This window comes from Sceloporus undulatus, chromosome 1 (genome assembly GCF_019175285.1).
Source record: "Sceloporus undulatus isolate JIND9_A2432 ecotype Alabama chromosome 1, SceUnd_v1.1, whole genome shotgun sequence".
Lineage (NCBI taxonomy): Eukaryota > Metazoa > Chordata > Lepidosauria > Squamata > Phrynosomatidae > Sceloporus > Sceloporus undulatus.
In genome coordinates, this window is record NC_056522.1 from 49380460 (window position 1) to 49399924 (window position 19465).

The 19465-nt window shown below is 42.3% G+C and overlaps 1 protein-coding gene across 3 annotated transcripts in view; it reads right to left on the minus strand.

Moving 5' to 3' along the window:
• The window catches only part of BABAM2 (BRISC and BRCA1 A complex member 2), a 171811-nt gene that overhangs the window by 131468 nt on the left and 20878 nt on the right, over positions 1-19465 (minus strand). For all 3 annotated transcript variants that reach the window (XM_042477082.1, XM_042477091.1, XM_042477074.1), the window contains exons 5-6: positions 11398-11592; positions 10163-10237 (exon numbers count right to left, since the gene is read on the minus strand). In XM_042477082.1, the coding sequence (XP_042333016.1) occupies positions 10163-10237; positions 11398-11592 (270 nt within the window). The remainder of the gene's footprint in view (positions 1-10162; positions 10238-11397; positions 11593-19465) is intronic.

Genomic DNA, 19465 nt, shown 5'->3' on the forward strand with positions numbered 1-19465 from the left:
ATAATGCAAAAGGAGAAAACAACATGTGCCCCCCAGACCGTAGTCAGTGCAAACCAGACAACAGGACAGCCCTCCCAAAGGCTGCATCTCCCCTGGCCCTGGTGTCCAACCTGTAATGCTTGATGAAAGTCATAGGTTGTGACCACACTGCAGCCTTGCAGATGTCATCCAAGGGCACACCTGACAGAAAGGCAGAAGATGACGCAACTGCCCTTGTAGTGTGAGACCGAGCCCTAGCTGGCAAGGGTTTACCCAACAGTTCATAAGATAAACAAATAGTGTTAGAAACCCACTTGGAGAGTCTCTGAGCCGACACAGGCAGTCCTTTTTTGGACTCCGAATAGCACTGGAACAGTCTTTCGGAGCGGCTAGAGTCTCTAGTCCTGTCGAGGTAGAAAGCCAGGGCCCTACGAACGTCCAAGGTGTGCAGAGCTCGCTCGGCATCGGTGGTTGGGTTTGGGGCCAGCGTCGGGAGAACAATGTCTTGGCACATGTGGAACACAGAAACAACCTTAGGCAAAAAGGTAATGTCTGTTCTAAGAACTACCTTGTCCAGGTGGAAAATGAGGTATGGTTGGTCTCGACGCAAGGCACAGAGCTCGCCCGCACGGCGGGCAGAGGTGATGGCCACCAGAAACACTGTTTTCCAAGTTAGCAGCCTGATGTCCGTGGTGGCCAAGGGCTCGAACGGTTTGGACTGTAGTGATCGTAGCACCGCATCAAGGCTCCAGGCCGGGGGTGGTAGAGATGCCTGCGGATGGAGGTTGCTGCATCCCTTTAGAAAACTCTTTACCAAGGGGTCCTTGAAAAAGGAAGGCTTGCCATTAAACTGAAAGGAAGAACAAATGGCCGACAAGTAACACTTGACGGAGGTGAGAGAAAGGCCTGAGTCAATCAAAGACATCAAAAAGTCCAGGACCACCGGTGTCGTGACTTGAGTTGGAGACAGTTGCCTGCTGGCTAGGAACCTGGTGAACCTGTTCCATTTCAAAGCATAGGACTTCTGAGTAGCTGGCTTGTGGGCGGCCAGAATGACTCTGCGCACGGGAGACGGTAGCCGTACTAGGGATGGATCCTCCACGCTACCAGGGGCAGGGTGTCGATGTCCGGGTGTCGAACCCGACCCTCTTGAACCGTGAGGAGATCCGGTCTGTGTTCGATCCGGAGGAAGTTGGTCTGGGATAGGTGGAGGAGACAGGGGAACCAAGGCTGTCCCGGCCACCACGGAGTGATCAGGATGGCATCCGAGGCATCCGATGTCATTTTGGAGACTGTCCTGGTGATCAGTGGAAAGGGGGGAAACGCGTACAGCATAACCCCCGACCAGAGGAACCCGAACGCGTCCCCGAGGGATTGTTCGTTCGGCGTTCGGGAGCAGAACTGGGGACAATGGGTGTTGTGGACAGTCGCGAACAAGTCTACTTGTGGGGTTCCCCACCGACTGAAGAGGTCGAGCACCGTATCGGGGTGGAGTCTCCACTCGTGGCATTGGGACGGAGACCTGCTGAGAAGGTCCGCCAGGTCGTTCTGGACACCCGGCAGGTGCACTGCTTGAAGTAGGATGTTCCGGTCTATGCACCAATCCCAGACCTCGAGTGTGATGTTGAGTAGTGTACGAGATCTGGTTCCTCCCTGTTTGTTCAGGTAATACATGACGGTGGTGTTGTCTGTCCTGAGCTGAACCACCTTGTCGGATAGAGAGGATTCGAAGACCCTTAGAGCCTTCTGTACCGCCAGTAGCTCCAGGGCATTGATGTGAAGCCTCTTTTCGTCCTGGGACCACTGTCCTTTGGCCCACAAGTCCGTGGTGTGGGCTCCCCATCCGTCCTCTGATGCGTCGGTGGTCAGCACAACCTCGGGCTGGGGTTGAGAAAAAGGCATGCCGGCGCAAACGTTCCGGGAGTCGAGCCACCAGCGGAGGGAGCGAGCGACTGGTCTCGGGATCGTGAGGTGACGTGACGGGTGGTCCGTCTCTGGGTCGAAGACAGAAAGAAACCAGGACTGGAGAGGTCGGGACCGGAGTCTTGCCCACGGTGTTACGAATGTGGTTGACGCCATATGTCCTAGGGCTACCTGGACGTCCCTGGCAACTATTCTTCTTCGGCCGACACATCTTCCGATGGCTCGGGCGAGAGTTAGAAAACGGTCGGAGGGCAAGGATGCGACACAAGTGTTTGAGTCGAGGGTCGAGCCGACGAACCTTATGATTCTGGAGGGCAGTAGTTGAGACTTCTCGAGGTTCACGACCAGTCCCAGACTTTGCAGGAGCTCTAAGGTTTCGGCAATGTGACGGCTGAGCTCTTGGTCCGATGGCGCCACCAGCAACCAGTCGTCCAGGTACGGGAAGACTCTGATGCCCCGGCGATGTAGATGGGATACTACAGGTGCCATGCACTTGGTGAAAACTCGAGGGGCTGTGGACAGACCGAAGGGAAGGACGTTGTACTTGTAGGCGTTGGTCCCGATGGCAAAGGCCAAGAACCTGCGGTGGCTCTCGCGGATGCTGACGTGGAAGTAGGCATCCTTTAGGTCGATCGTCGCAAACCACAGGCCCTGGTGCAATAAAGGTAAAATAGAGGCAAGCGTTACCATACGAAAACGCCTGTAGGAAAGATAGGCGTTAAGGGCTCTTAAGTCTAGTATGGGTCTGATGCCCCCATCGGCCTTGGGGACTGTAAAATAGCGGGAGAAGAAACATCTAGGAAAGTCCACGGCGTCTATCGGTGAGATAGCGCCCTTTGCTAAGAGGGTGCGTACTTCGTCGAGAAGGGTGTCCGAGGGGAGGGTGGAAAGGAAAACTCCAGTTGGTGGGAGTTCTTCGAATTCAAGGGCGTAACCCCTACGGACGATGGTAAGTGCCCAGGAATCGGTGGAAATCGAGGCCCAGACGGTGGAAAAAGGCCTCAGTCTATCTAGGAAAACAGGAGGGGAAGGGGTGACGGAGTACGCGGCGTCCCCTCAGTTCCTCTTCTTATTTTGTTCGGGATCCTGCCTCCTGTAGCCTTTCTTGTACTTGGAGCCAGAACGACGTCCCGAAGAAGAAGAGGATTGGGAGGGGTAGCGCTGTCTGGACTGGTCCTGACGCTGGAATGGGCGGTCCTGCTGGTAGGGCCTCTGGCCCTGACCATACCACTGGCGGATGCCCGTAAAGCGCTTACGGGAAGAAGTCTGAGGAGAGGACGACATACCGTGTTTCTTGGCCGCAGTCCTCATCCTATACTTGAAGTTTAACTTCTCGTCCGTTTCGCGGTGGAAGAGGCCATCTTCATCGAAGGACATGTCCTCGATTGTGGAGCGAGCATTTTGGTTTAAGTCGGAGGACCTCAACCATGCATGTCTCCGCAAGGCGATGGCTGCTGACATGGATTTCGCGGCACAGTCAGTGGAATGTCTTGCCGATGTGATGATCCAGCTGCCAATTGAATGAGCCTCGTCTCGGACCTCTGAGAGGATGCCTTGGGAGTCGTCGGGAAGGTCAGGAATGAGAGGGGAGATCTTCTCCATGAGCCATTGTATGTATGCGCCCATACACGCGTTGTAATTGGCTACTCTCATCCCCAGGGCCGAAGAGAAGTAGGCCTTTTTAGCGAGGGCGTCGATTTTCTTAGCCTCTCTGTCCGACGGCATCAAGGAAGCTTTAGGAGTGGAGGCGCGCTGGGAGCCCTCCACGATGGCCGAGTTCTGGCGCGGATGTTCAAGTAGCCATGTTGGGCGCGGAGCCACTCTGTACAGGGATTCAATCTTCCTGTTACTAGCAGCTGTCGATGCTGGGGCTGCCCATGAGCGTCTGGCTAGCTTCTCCAATGAAGGGAGCAGAGGGATGGCAGGTGGAGTGGGGAGCTTGCCATGAATCCTCCTCTCAATTGGATCAGAGGCCTCGTCTTCTGTCTGGGCGAACTGAATATCGAGAGCGTTCCCCATCTTGATCACATGCTCGGCAAATGTGCGTACGTCGTCCGAGGGGGACACTGCACCCGGTTGGGCGAACTCCTGATTGGAAGGCCGATAGTTGTCTTCAGAAGAGGCATCCGAGTCGTCTCCAGGGCGGTAGTGAGCCTGAGAGGATGTCTCCTGTCTTGACTCCAGATCAACGACCTCCAGATCAGTGGCTACCGAAACGCGGCTAGGCGCGCGGGATGGCCTAGAGGATGCACGTGGTCTAGGTCTCTCAGCAGGTGGCCTGGAGTGGGACTTGATGGAGTCGCGAGGAACAGCCATGTAGTAGGTGTCCGTCACCTCATCGTAGAAATAGTCGGCCTCGGAGGGGCGCGGAGGAGATGGCGAAGCGGCACGATGCACTAAGGCCCGGTGGACCATCGACTCGGGCATCGGGGTGGGGGATCGCCTGTCCTCTCTCGGGCTGGCAGGTGACGCCGGCTCAGAAAGGTCTACAATAATGTCCTCTGGAGCATGACGGAACGTCGAGAGGGGCCGAGATCCAGATGGAGGAGTGCTTTGGCGCCCGGGACGAGTGTCGACGGCCCCGGTTGTCTGGAGGGCTCTAGCCGCGGAGCGAGGATCTGAAGGCCTCCGATCGGCATCCGATGGCTCTCGGGGAGTCTCCTTATGTCTGGACCCGTCTGTATCCCGTTTTTCAGAACGGTGGCGCTTGGCGGCCGAGTGTCCTCCGTCCGGGGACCTCGCACGGGACCTCTTTGAAGCCGAAGGCGCCAGTGGCACGGTGGCCTGGGCCTTGGCCGGGTCTGGAGACTTTAAGGCCTTGGTGGTGGAGGCCTGAGAGGCAGAGGATTTCGAGGCAGAACCCTTATGGGAGCTCGAATCCTTGTCTGAAACGCGGCCCTCCTTTGAGCTCTTTTTGCGCTTGTCCTGTTTATCCTTCTTAGAGGATCGAGGTGCGCCTTCCAGCGGGACCTCGGTGACCGGGGCATCCAGGGAAGCTCGAGGAGCGGATGACGAGGTGGGAGCAACATCCCCAGCTCTATCAGGCTCGGCGGGAGTAAGTTGGGCCGGAGTCTCAGGCACCGTTGGTAACGGGTTTGCGGCCGTGGAGGGAGCCGGTAGGGAAGACATAGCGCCCGCGGTGAAAACCTTGGAATAAATAGCGGCCTTCAATCTAGTCTCCCTATTTTTCCTGGCCTGAGGGGTTAAGGATTTGCACAGGGCACAGGATGCAGGAACATGCGTCTCGCCCAGACAAAGAAGGCAAGCCGAGTGGGGGTCTTGGCCGGGAATCTTACCCCCGCAAACAGAACATTTCTTAAAGGGAACTGATGGCATGGTCCACTCACAACTCGTAGTCAGACAGTCCGAGGTCAATGCCGGTCCGGGAAGATTACCAAATCAGAAGGAGCGAGCAGAAACACAGTCAGACAGTCCGAGGTCAATGCCGGTCCGGGAAGATTGCCAAATCAGAAGGAGCGAGCAAAAAACACAGTCCAGAGTCCAAGTCCAAATGGTCAATAACGGTCAAGCAAAGAGTGGTCAGATAACGGTCCGCGGTCAAACGTGATTCCAAACTGAGATTTTCCAACAGCGAAGTTCCCTAAGCAGCAAACGCGGCGGAAAAAAAGGAACTGGGGAAAGAGCGGGAAGGCAGGGGCTTTATAAGGGATGGGCGGAGCTACCGCCAAAAAGTTTCAACATGTTGCAAAGAGTACTTTGCCTAGTGATTCCAGAAGTTTCCGAAGGCACTGCGCAGGCGCAGTACAACCCATTTGTATGATTCGCAGAGACCACGAAGAAGAAATATATATATATATATAGCCAGACCACACATGAGATTAAAAAACAAAAGCCTATTATCTCAAATGATAAGTGCACTCTGCCTATAGTTATGTTTAAACAGATAAACATGTTTAAGATCAACAGACTTCCATCTATTTCTTCATATTTATTAATCAGATATATATTTGTTCTGGTGTAGCTAATATTCCCTTTCATAAAAATCAATTTTAATAAAATAAAAAACCCAAATCTAAATGAATTAATATTTTTCCATTATACCTGGGTCAAGCAGTACGTCTTATTCTGTACTGTTGAATTCAAGCTCTCAAGATATTCTATTACAAAGACTCTTGGCTTCTGTGGTGCCTCACAGTATTAATACCACAGGTGTCCAGTACTAATAGGTTAGACATTTACAATATGAAGGACTAGTCTTAGAGCACTACAGGAATTATCATTCTTGGATGACTGAAAGAGCAGTCTAAACACATGAACACCTGCCTCCACAAAAATATTGTCCCAGTTGCAAAAGGTATTACATTTCTTTGATGACAATACCTCTTTTGATTTTGAGGAAGAGGCACCCATGTGTGTGGATTGCTTCTCCAGCCATCCAAACAATGGCTTTTCAAAAATGGATCTCTGTAAAGACATCCTTCTGTGCTACCAGTGCCTACAAATGTGGAGGCCTTTTCTTATCTCTGTGGTTTCTAAATGACTTTATTCTTATAATCTCAACACTTTGATCCTACCACCAAAGACACTGTGTGCATCTGAATTCAACCACTCTAATAACATTACTGTCACATTCCTAAAGGCAACTGGGAACAAAATAATTTATTAAACAAAAGCTCAACCTAAGTTAAAGGTTACTTTTTTAAACATATAAATCCTAACTGACCCTAACACATCTCACTAGCTCTTTCCCATCTCACTAACTTTTGTCAAGGATTGTTGGATGTCACAGGAAATAGATTTAAAAGCTTCTAGGAGCTGATCCAAACCAGTGAACATTAACTTACAGATTTCAACTTACCATAAACCAAACCAAAGAGGAAATGGTTCTTTGGCAATAATGTTGCAAGGTATTAAAGTGGTGACTCTTAAAATTGTCAATATATATAAAGCCTCAGTTATTTAACAGTTACAGTAAATCAAATAGTAAATCATGTATTTAATTTCAGGCAGAAAAAAATCTTAAAATTTTATTGCACTTCTGGGTATTCATTTCAAACAATCATGAAAGCATAACTTATTTGATAAGGGAACATATATTCCTTTGGGCTGGATATAGACAGCATGGTTCCAATCACTTCTCGGCAATTACAGTAGTTCTTATTTTATAAATAGAATTCAGAAGCAATAGAACAGGAAAAGCACACATTTTTCAAAGTCCTTTACATTGTTGGATCCTAAATATTGTAAATGAATAATGTAATAAAACTCTTTTCTTAAGCCCACATCAAATTCTTTTGCCCAGTCCTAGATGGGGTCACACTCTCCACAAAGGACTGTGTTCACAGTCTGGGGGTGCTCCTAGACCCGTCGCTTCACATGCGAAATCAGGTGAATGCGACAATCAGGAGTGCCTGCTATCAGCTTCGGCTGATACGCCAGCTGCGCCCTTTCCTGGAAGTAAGAACCTAGAAACTGTTGTACATTCACTGGTAACCTCACGACTTGATTTCTGTAACGCGCTCTACATGGGGCTACCCTTGTGCCTAGTCCGGAAACTTCAACTAGTGCAAAATATGGCAGCCAGGCTGGTCACTGGAAAAACTAGGACTGACTGAATTACACCCATCTTAAAATCTCTTCACTGGCTGCCTATTAGTTTCTGGGCACAGTACAAGGTGTTGGTTATAACCTTTAAAGCCCCACATGGCTTGGGTCCAACCTATTTGAGGGATCGCCTGCTTCCTTATAATCTGCCCCACACCCTCAGGTCCTCTGGGAGGAATCTATTGCAGCCTTTAAAAACCAGACTAACTGCTACCTCCCAGAGGGCCTTCTCTGCAATTGCTCCCAAACTATGGAACGGCCGGCCGGACGAGATCCGTCAAATTGCCAGCTTAGACAGCTTTAAAAAAGCTGTCAAGACGGAGCTCTTCCGGCAGGCTTTTCCTGAATAAAGTGCCCGGCCACAGAATGACTGCCCCCCATATCATGGATTAGCCCACCGCTCTGTCCTGTTATATTTTTATTGTGTTTTTAATTGTGCTTTTAATAGATATTTTAATTGTACATATTTCATCCTGTTTTAAGGGGGGGAATTTGGGACATAATTTTGTAAATGAGGATTTTAATATGTTGTGAGCCTCTTTGATTGCCTTGTAACAGAAAAGTGGGATATAAATAAAAGTTTTATTATTTATAAAAAAATTAGAATCTACAAAATGGAAGGCAATGATGGCAACAGTAGCCTGGACTTATATAAAAGTGTCTTAAAATTAATTCATAGCCTCCTTTCCGCCTTGGAACAAAAGCTTTTCAGGACCATAACATACACCTTATCTCTGAAAATACTCACTCCCACACACATCATTCATTTGGTAACATAGGCCCAGTACAGATGGGCCTTTTGTGACGCCCTCGTCATGTGCTAGGGTTGCCTGGGGGCGGAGTGCCCACACGCCCCATAACCCTTGCATGTGATGAGGGAGTAACAATGGCAACATCCTGTATACAGGGGCGCTGCCATTGTTACGTAAGCGCTGTGTGGTATCAGTAAGTCGCCGCTGCCAGGTAAAAAAACCCCACTTTTTGCAAGCTCTTTTTCCTCTGCAGGTAAGCCGCGAGGTTTGGTGGCTACGGCTTCCCTGAAGAGGAAAAACAGGTGCCGGAAGGCCTCCCTTTTTGGGAGGTCTGTACCGCGCCATAGTTAGTGTGCAATCACATTTAACACACTGAATTCATAGGAATGTGAAGAAATGTTTTGGCTAAAATACTTGTTTATTTCCTTCATTCTGAAGGTACATTTTAATGACACATTCCTATTTATGTCTAACCAGAAATATGTGACACTGAATTCAGTGGGCTTAGATTAAGCACAAAAAATCTACATCATACAGAAAAAAACTGATCATGCTGGCTTCAAAAAAACTTCTTTGTCCTTTCATTATCTAAATCTTATGACATAATGTATCTTTGACATCTATGCCTTCCAGTTTGCCTTTCAATAATGTGACAATCATTTTAGCTTTGGGATTTCTGCTCCTCCTCTTACAACCTTCTGTCATGCCAAAAACATGCTTTGGAGGATCCTCCAGCCCTTCACAGATTTGTGGGGTTCTCAGGGGACTGGAGTGGGGAGGAAAGATTGAGCGCATGCACACACAGCCTTAGGCTGGCTTCCACTCTTGTAACAGTCCAGCCCTAGATATAGTTCCTAGTCTGCAGTGAGTGAAGATTTTAGAAGCCACTTAAATAAAACAATTGTGTATGAAATGAAAACTGATAAGGACACAATTAAAAGTTCAATATATATTTATAAAAATTGATTTTTTTAAATGTCGGACTAAAAAGAAAATTATTTTAAAGGCTTGGATAAATAAAAGATCAACATAGGGAACCCAAGAGACCATTATGAAAAAGTCAGGAGGCGCTGGAACTGATGCACCATAACCAGTACACCACCACTGCAGAGGCACTCTTCTTCCCACATTTAGGACGCATGCTCACAAAAAAGCATCATAAGAGTAGGTACGCAGGGGAAAGGGCTACATTTTTTTCTCTTCTTTCATATTAAGCCCAATTTTTCATTCTGCTTTGCATAGCTGCCAAGGAGGAGCCTGATAATTATCTAAATTCTGTATGTGCATGTGTGCATGTGTGTGTGTATTTCAAGTCCTTAAGAATAAACTGAACAAGATATAATTTATTTGGCTCCTGTTCAGTAATATTAGCAACCACAGGAAAGTTCTTATGTGCACCTCCTCCTCAGTTGGCTTGATAACTTACTGACGAAACTGCAATGTCTTAACCAGACTTTTCTCATTTTAAGTCTATTTGGATATTAAATGTCATGTTGAAAACTACCGAAGGCCCATTTGTAAATTTTAAACGAAAGTTTGCTTTTGTTGCTAATTAAATTAACTTCATTTCTTGCACAAGTAGGTGTGCCAAAGTAGGTAGTAGAGATGAGCCAGTAATACAGAATAGAGTAGCAATCAAAATTTTAAGGTGTGGCTGATGATTAATTATGTTATAAACTTAGTGAAATCATCACTATTACAATTCTGTGATTCTATGAAGAAACCAATGTCACTGTAGTTGCAGTTTTTGCCACAAAGAAATCAGTTAAACTTTTTAAACAATTAATTATCTGTTTTTAGAACTCATGCTGCCTCTGTTGTTCTTTTTATGATTTCTGTGTTTTCTTCCTGGAGATATTAGGAAGTATTTGACCACTGAATGCCTTATCAATTAAGATTCTCCCACAGAATATGTTAGTCATCATTATAATAGTTTACTTTACCTTGAGGAGGTAAGTGGGGATGTTGCTGAAGTCTACTGGCAATTTTAGAAGGAACCGAGCTGAGAATTCACCTGTCTGTAAACAAATACAAATAGAGACCTATAATAAATAACAGCCCTGTGTGGAAACAGCAGCAATTAGGATTCTACACTAAAACTTTTATAAGATCACTCCTTAGAGTAGTGGTTTTCTAATAATTAAGTGAACACTCCCGTCACAATTTGAAACTGAGCAAATTTTGTTCACAAAGTAAAACTTTAAAGACTGCCTGTTAAAATTATAGGACTGGAATATTTTACTGAAAAGCTACACAGATAGGAACCAATGACTAGATTAGACTATGCTGAAATCTCCATGCTGCATTCATCATTACTGGTTATTATTCTGCAGCAACAGATTAAACTAATTTGCTGCATTTGTCTTCTTTGTACTATTTATTTCCAGCTGATAGCTGCAAACACTGAAAGAAAAATTAATATTACTAAAACTGATCCATTTATATTAGCATTACTGAAATGCCAATTCCTACTAAATGTTGTGGCTATATTTTCTCAATGCAATCACCCCAGTGTATGAAATCACATATGGAAAGTACTCCCTTCTAATGTCATTGTTTAGATGCAGCAAGATCATTCTTACAGTACCTTGTTATTACTTGCTTCAGAAATGCCCTGAAAGACTCTAGTCTCCATCTGGATCATTCCAGACTTCAGAAACTACAATTTTCATTATCCCTGTTAGCTATATTGGCCTAGGTCTGATAGGGAATATAGACCAAATACACAGAGAGGCACCCAGGTTGATGAATGCTGCACAGCTGTAATACACAGCCATCCATAGGAGAAGGTTGGATTTGTCACTGGCACCTTCAGTTGCTAAGTTTTAAACTAAAATTAAGTATTAGAATAATTATGATCAGTTAACAAAAGTTTATGTCTTACTTGGCAGAATCTTAATACTTTCTTTTATTTTGAATTTATAGGGAATGGGCTGGTTTGGCCCTTAGCTCCACAAAACAGTTCCAGAACTAGTTGTTTACCCAGAAATCAGGTTCAAGTGAAGTAATGTAGCTGATGAACAAAAGTGGCAGTGAAGAAAAGAAGGGCAAGTTAGGGGTGTTACATTTATTTTAAGAACTAGAAATCTAACAAAAGGATTTTCCAGAGCAATAGCTACAATTACTATGGGGAAATATTCTCTATCTAAATCTTGCATTATTATGATAGTACACATACCCAGTTGTTCTTTTTCCCTGCGTAAATTTCCATGTTCTCTCCATATTGCGGTTCCTCAAGTAATGTTTGATATTCAAACATGAGACGAGAACTCTCACGTAGTCTGCCACATTGGAACTGGTGATACTGCTGCACAAGTTCTTTTACAACAAGCAGGAGGCATTCAGGATTTGAAGGATTCCAAGAGGCTAGGTTCTGTGCAATAATAAGACAAGGTCCAAATTAACCTTCAACTATTCACTGTCCAAGTGAAGAGCAAGTTAGATCAACTTATATGGTATCACAAATATTCAGAAGAGTCATTTATCAGTTTCACCACCAGTGTCAAGTTTTATGGGTCCCATGATACCTCTTCCCAGTAATCCCTACGGTAGTGGTATCTTCCCTCAATGTATTTTTCAACAGCAGCACTCTCCTCCTCCCATTGCATTGATGGAATTAGATGAATGCAGCAGCAAAAAGACCCTGGTTCATCCATTTGCCTATTAACTTCCTGCAATAGATATGGAGCCCAACTCAGCACTATTCCAGATGATGCTATGATGGCAGAGGCACTAAGGGTCAACAAAAATAGTACTAAAATAGAGGATGCTAACCACAGCTAACAAGGTTCCAGCACCAAGAGAACCTGTAGACTTGAGTGGCTGCAGTTGGCTGCATTTTGAATCAGATGCAAGTCTAGCAGTTAATTCTCCTTGTACCTCAAGGTACCGTCAACTACCTGATACTAACAACCCGGTGGTAGGCCTGAATGGTGCAAGTCAACAATGCTTTAATGTACCAAGTAAAAAATATGAGGGAGATCAGAAAGCAGACTCTAGTGTCACATCAGAAATGAAATTTGTTTCCTACATAATATGGGCATGACTAGCAATTCATTAATATTTTGTTGAGTTGAACTGAACAAAAAATGTTCCCTTTAACTTCAGTTCATTCAGTTTCATTGTCTAAAATATACCATATATTCTGCAGGAAATAAAGTGTGTATCACAAGGTAAGAAACAAGTTGGCAAACAGGCAAGCATACCCTGCACAATTTCCATTTCCTTTTCACAAGGTTTTAGGCAAACACCCTTTCCAGAAAGCTACAGGATGTAATGTGCTAGTACAGACTGACATCACCACAATGAGGAATGGGAACAAACTCCCACATTTCTCTGTTGTGTTACATCACTAGTGTTGTTTTAAAGGAAATGACCAACATTTTCAAAACTGACCTACATCAGGGAAGAATAATTCCACACCCAACACAAGAGCACCAAAGAAACACTACTCCCCAGTCACCTTTTAAACAAAAAGAGAGAGCAAGAAAGAGGAAGCTGTCATTTGTTCTGTTCAGCTGATATGATTGTTTCTAACAACAGACTGAACAATGTTGCATCAGGACAGTTTCTGAATAACTTTTCCACTCTAGCACATCAATTTTAGAAACAAACAAACAAAAAATAATCATCCCATCAAATAGATATTTCAATCTAAAGCCAAATAGTCCAGAGCCATAACCACATAATTAGTTATTTCATTTGTCTTTTTTTTAAACTTAGTGAAGCCTACATTTAATTTTAACCTGTTAAACCCTATACTTATAACCCATAACTAAGGTAACTGAACAAGACAGCCAGACATTGTTTTTTAAAGGCTGGGGAAACTATTAATCAAGTAAGACCTTCTAATTTGTCTCTTTGAAAGAAGAACCAAGCCAAAGATCTCTTGAACTGCCATTTCCCTCACCTAAAATGACACAATTCTTCATAAAAAGAGCTATATGGGCTACATAAAGGTTATGATGCTAGAAAACATAAAAGTTGCACAGTTTCAAACCAGACAGTTTTGTTACAGCAGCCAAGTAGCATACATGTTTGTTCATGAATTACAAGACTTAAAATCAATATAACTAAGTGATTATCTCTGGGACCTAAATAACTTTAAACAACATCAGTTTTTAAAAACTATCGTTTTGATTTATCAGGTTAACAATAGGAGATTTTGAGCAGGATATTAAGGAGCAAATGTAAGACAAGTCGTAGCCAGTTTCTGCAAAGGGAAATACAGTTAATTGTGCAGCACTGCAAAATGGCAATATATATTGGCAGAAGCATTTTTCAGATAACTACTCTTTTCCTGGCACATTCCTGGACAGTATGACTTAAAACAGTTTTTTCCATCTTTACCATGTGCTTTCAAGTGTTAAGATTCCAGGAAGCAACCATTTACTTGTATTTTTTTTAAAGTTCCAGTCCAGTAAAAACTTGGGGAAAACATTCATTAATTGTGTTTAGCCAGATTTTTATTCCCTAACAGGTCAAAAGGCAGCAATTGCAAAATGACATAAAATATTATCTTTTTATTATGTTGTATACAATTTTTGAAAACTCTATAACTAGACAGAGATATGAACAAGCACGTATATTTCAACACTGCTAATAGCTTTCCCTCAGATTAGGAAAAGAAATGGATTATGAAGACTAGTGAGTTGTGAACCCAGACAGAGAACATTTGAAATCATCAATACCAAACAATAAAAATATATTTGCCTTTATATGTAGCAAGAGGTGAACTTTAATTTATACTGTACATAAAATTCAGACTGGACTGTACACTAAAAGTATGGTTAAGCAGTTAGTCAAATATTCTATGAAGCAGACGGTATTCATTTATAAACAAACCTATCTTTAAAATCACTTTCAGATAAGACCATAGAGCAAAGTCAGAAGGGTTCCTATTTTCTCAATGGAACAAAAGTTCACTATTTATTGATATCCCTTTTGTTGCTTTATAAACAGTCACAGTTAACATCTCATACGTCTTTTCTAGTTACTATGTATTTTATTTGAATAATTTTCTGTAAATAAAATTGTAACTATTTGGGCTATCCCTGGAGTTCCAGGATAAAAGCCAAGAATTGCTCAGTCTACAGATAAGATTTATACACACTTGTATAATATTGCTCCCTCTAACTGATTCAAATAATCTGCTTCTCAAACATTGTAACACAAAACTAATGAGGCTATACTTGGCTGTTTTCTCTGCTTCAACTCTATCACTGCAACAGCTGAACAAGACAAAGGGGCTTACAAAAATTTTATGAGATCTACTGGATCCCCTCCAGGCAAAATAGTATATACATAAAATAAAATAAGTTAAGTTACAGAATGGCATTCCATCAGTTCAAGAGACTGTGATGGAAAAAAATCATGATCCCACTTTGCACGTACAGAGAAGTCTCCCAAAGTTTTTTGTGGGTTTTTCGGGCTATGTGGCCATGTTCTAGCAGTTTCTTTCTGACGTTTCGCCAGCATCTGTGGCTGGCATCTTCAGAGAAGTCTCCCAAACATTTCTCTTAACCTTCTCAGATTTAAGTAGATATGCCATCTGTTTGCATGGGGAAAGGGGCTGCAAATTATAATTGCTTACATTATAGACCATTAGGAATAGGTCTCCTACTTAAGACATGGACAAATATAAATAGGTTTCCTGGGGTGGGACTAACGCGAGATTGTTCTTTTCCCCCAAATCTTCTTTTCAAGTATGTCACAGATCAAGTGAGAGCCAGTATGATGTAGTGGTTTGAGTGCTAGGCTATGATTCTGGAGACCAGGGTTTAAATCCCTGTTTGGTCATGGAAACCTGAATGGATGAGAGTGTGAAGGGTATGTGTGAGTGTTTCCAGAATAGATTAGTCTTGCGTTTTATGAGGGGATGGTTCTACTTTTTATAAGAGTTAAAGTATAATACAGTACTTACACTGATCCATGGAAAAGTCAGCTCAGGTTTTTTGGGTCCACGTTTTGACTAAGATTTCTAGATTTATGCACAAATATATACAGTACAGTAAGTCCTTGTTATCCACTGGGGTTTGGTTCCAGGAACCCCGGTGGATAACAAAATCTGTGGATGCTCAAGTCCCATTAAATACAATGGCATGGCAAAATCAACTTGGCTATTTGAAATGCAATACTTTTTTTAAAAAAAATTCAAGCTGTGGATGCTTGAATCCATGGATAAAAAAATCCATGGATAAGGAGGGCTGACTGTACATACGCTCATACTCATACACACATATAATCTTCCATAGATGTAATTTTTTTTCAGTTTCTAATACCAAAAAAGTCTACATAAGAGGTGTAAGATTGTTCGTATCAATAAAAGAATAAGCAAACTGTGGGTTTTAAAAAATTAAATAGAACTTGTTTTTCTTAAGAATGTGCTTCAGCATCCAGGTTGCTGGAATATCTTCCAGGAACGTGACTCTGAAGAAGACAGCTTGCTACTGTTTTTCCTGGCTGAACTACAGAAAACAGCAAGATCTTCAGTTAGAGTATTTTTTTTCATATTTTTAGGAGGAGGGAATTAAGTGAAATAATTGTCAAGAAAAATAAATGTCAGGAAACACTAAATATCAAGCCCTTGATAGCAGTGAGTAAGATTAAATTTATGCAGAGCTTTTCTCCCCTGATTAATCACAAGGATGACATAAGTTCAATATGAAAGCAAAGGAAAGGTTTACCGTAACTTATTTACTGTGATATGCTGTAAAATATCGATTTTAAAAAACCAAACATTTTATTCTGAAGTAATTTTAAAATCTACCAGTGCCACATACTAATAACAAAACAAGTAGTCATCTGACAATTCTTCTACATATGCTATAATCTTTTCTCCTAGAATGTACTAGCTATTCATTATTCTTTGTGTTGTGGCTGAAAATCTCACTGCCTCTTCACACATTAAATTTTTATATACACATTCCAAATGTCTTAGAGGTTGTTGGTTCATTGTAATGGATCAGAATTCCAGAAACTGAATGCTACCATAGATAGAAGATGAGAAGTGAATTCTACCATTTCTCCCTTCTCTTTACATCACATATGTCCCTCCAAACATGCTTTAGATTACTGAAGAATCCTCCAAAATGACACAGAGGTCAGAACTGGGAGAAAGAAAATTGATGAAAATCGCTGCCCACACACAAATCTTCATGAGCCTTTAGTTAGAAGTGGTACCCTGAGATGGATCTAACTAATTTCTGCAAATGAAGAAAGGGTTTCATTCACAGAAAAATATTATGGTATATTCCAAAACCTGAATCTATGAACTTTGAAAAATGTTTGAACACACTGTCTCAAGGCAGCTATACTTATCAGAGAGTCTGCGGCAATGTCAAGGGTCCAAAACACACTGCAGAAATAATCCAATTTGAGTCCACTTTAATTGCTCTGGTTCAGTGCTAGGAAATACTAGAAATTGTAGTTTATTGTGGCACCAGAGCAATCTGACAGAGAAGGCTAAAAGTCTCACAAAACTACAGTTCCCAGAATTCCCTAGCACTGAGCCAGGGCAGTTACTGAATTATTTCTGCACTGTGTTTTGGACCAAGGTTACCCTTCCTAATGTACAAAAACAGTTCTAACTCTGCACTACAAATACTTCAGCACTGAACTTGTACCCTTGAAATCTGCCCCCTTCCATTGTATACAGCCAACAGTTGGTTAATTTTACTCACTATGATTAATTATAGTCTTGATTATCAAAATATAAATATGTTTCACTTGGGTGCTATTAAAATAAATCAGGACCTCCTTGTGACAAAGCTTATAATCTTACATTAGAAACATTCTGCAGCTTTTAATTCAATAAAGCATTTTAGTGCCTCTACTATAATTCAGGGAAACCTAGACACAGTAAAACAAGAAACTGATCGTATAAACATTGCAATACTTGGGGTGAACAAGCTAAAGTTGATAGAAATGGGGCATTTTGAGTCAGATAATTATATATAATCTGTAGATCTTAAATTGTTAGAGTTCCTTCCCTATTTTCATACCTTCTGGTCTAATGTTGATAGGTTCCACACATATATATTATGTTTCACATATAAATTAAACTGATACGGTCACAAAATGCAGCCTTGTTTGAACTCCTTGTCTGCAGAAAACCATTCTCTATCTCTATATTGTCTCCTGATAGGGGTCTCGTGTTCATGTAAAGGTTAAGCATCAGGACAATCAGATACTGTATTGTGGCACTCCCGTTCTTATAGAGAGAAACATACTTTCTCAAGATCTACACACTCAAAGCTTTGCTGTACTCCATAGAGAACAGGCTGATTTTGTCCCAAAACTTGTAATGTATTCCATTATCCAATGCATATGTGCAATGTAATCCCGAGTAACTCTTCCTTTTCTGAACCCAGCTTTGACACCTGTCATTTCTCACACCACATACGATAAAATCTTTTTTGTAACATGCTTGTAACATCACTTTCACAGAAGATCAATGAAATAGTCCAGTGATCTGCTTTCAGGATTTTGACCTTGTTTCTGTCCTCTTTTACTTTTGCTTTCCTTGGTGTTCCCTATTTTGGGGACTGGAATGTAAGTTTTGCTAGAATGTGAAGGGTTCATGGCAAGTATAGCCGTGTTTCTAGAACTTATTTTAGAAAGCCAACATATTGCTGCCTCCCTTATATCATCTGTGAGGAAACAGAATACAGTATAGTTGGGTTCTTATACACACCAATAGTTTTCACATACTGAAATATTCCTCACTATCCATATAGCATTGTGTAACAAAAATAGCTCCTTGAGGAAGCAGTGACTTGTTTCATGCCTTAAACAATGACATCTGAATTGTGGCAGCAGTTCTGAGCAAGAGCATGATGCAAATTAACAAATTTACCAGTCTAACATATTTAAAATCTGTGTCTACCAATGTTTGCAGTTACAACAGCAAAATCTCATAACCTAGTCTAACATGACAGACACATCCGTACTTAATTTCCTCTCTTAAATATATTGACATATGATGGCTGATATTCAATCTCACCAGTATCATTTTCTATGTCAAAAAAACTTATATCTGTATAATGATACTCAAGTGAACTATGACACAATTAGGTCCATGGTGTTTTATGATTAGATCCAAAGAATACACTAGGGTAGGTCTAATAGCACTAGGCTAATATGCTTCATGCTACTTAATGTAAATGATTTTCAATTATGTCAATTATTTCGATTTATTAGCCACTGAAAGATTTAGAGTGGGTTTAATTTTTATTTAGCAATTTGTTAGGAACATATGTATGTGATACTTTACTTTTTCATAATGGAAAAGGACAGAAAATTATTTTTAAAAAGAAAGCTGAAAACTCAGGCAAGGGCCTAGAATTTCCCTTAGGCAAGGAATCTTTATCCTCAGCTCTCTCTGTGGCTATGCCTTTGTCCATTCCCTTTTGTTAAGGGAAAATGTTAACATTTCTTTTTTAAAATTTGGTCTTTGAAGTATGGTCATAAGGTTAGAAAACAAAAAAGAATGAGAAAGCAAGAAAAGAAAGCAAAAAAAGCAGGGGGGGAGTAAATGGGATATGAACAAGGGCCAAATATATACTCTGATTTTAAAATGACCATATTTTCAAAAAAAAGTCAACATATATGAAATATCCATTCGCATATAGTTAAAGCAGTAAGATTTTCTGACCACTGAAAGACAGATGGTGAATATTTATCTTTCCAACCACGGAATATAAGTCCTTTGCAAAAGTAAAAGCACACAGCATCCAATTCATCCTCAGTTAAATTCCACATCACACAAATTTAAATGAACATGTGCATGTTTAAATGCCAAATATTTTTTCTAATACAGAATTTATATAATATAACATGCTCAAATCATAACATGCTTACCAGCATTATCTATATTACATCAGTATTTCATTGAAGCATATTGCGGTAAAACAGCTGGTCAAAATAAGCAGGTTTCCGGCGGTCGCCTTTGAGGCGGGGCATTTAGACAATGCATGCCTTGAAGCTAGCCAGAAAGTGCATCCAAGCTGTGCTATGGGGAAAAAAGCTGGACTAAAAAGGAGTTGGATTTTTCTACTTCTTCCCAGAAAGTATGCACCTTCGCATGTACGTGTAAATGCACTGACGCCAGGGCAGCTCTAAAGAGGTGCTCTTTCCAAACCCTAATCCTAATTGTGCATGTAAGCGCCCCATTGCAGGAGCACATTTAAAAGGAACGTAGCTGCTATACCCAAGCAGTGAAGGTGGCAACGCCCAAAAGAGAAACC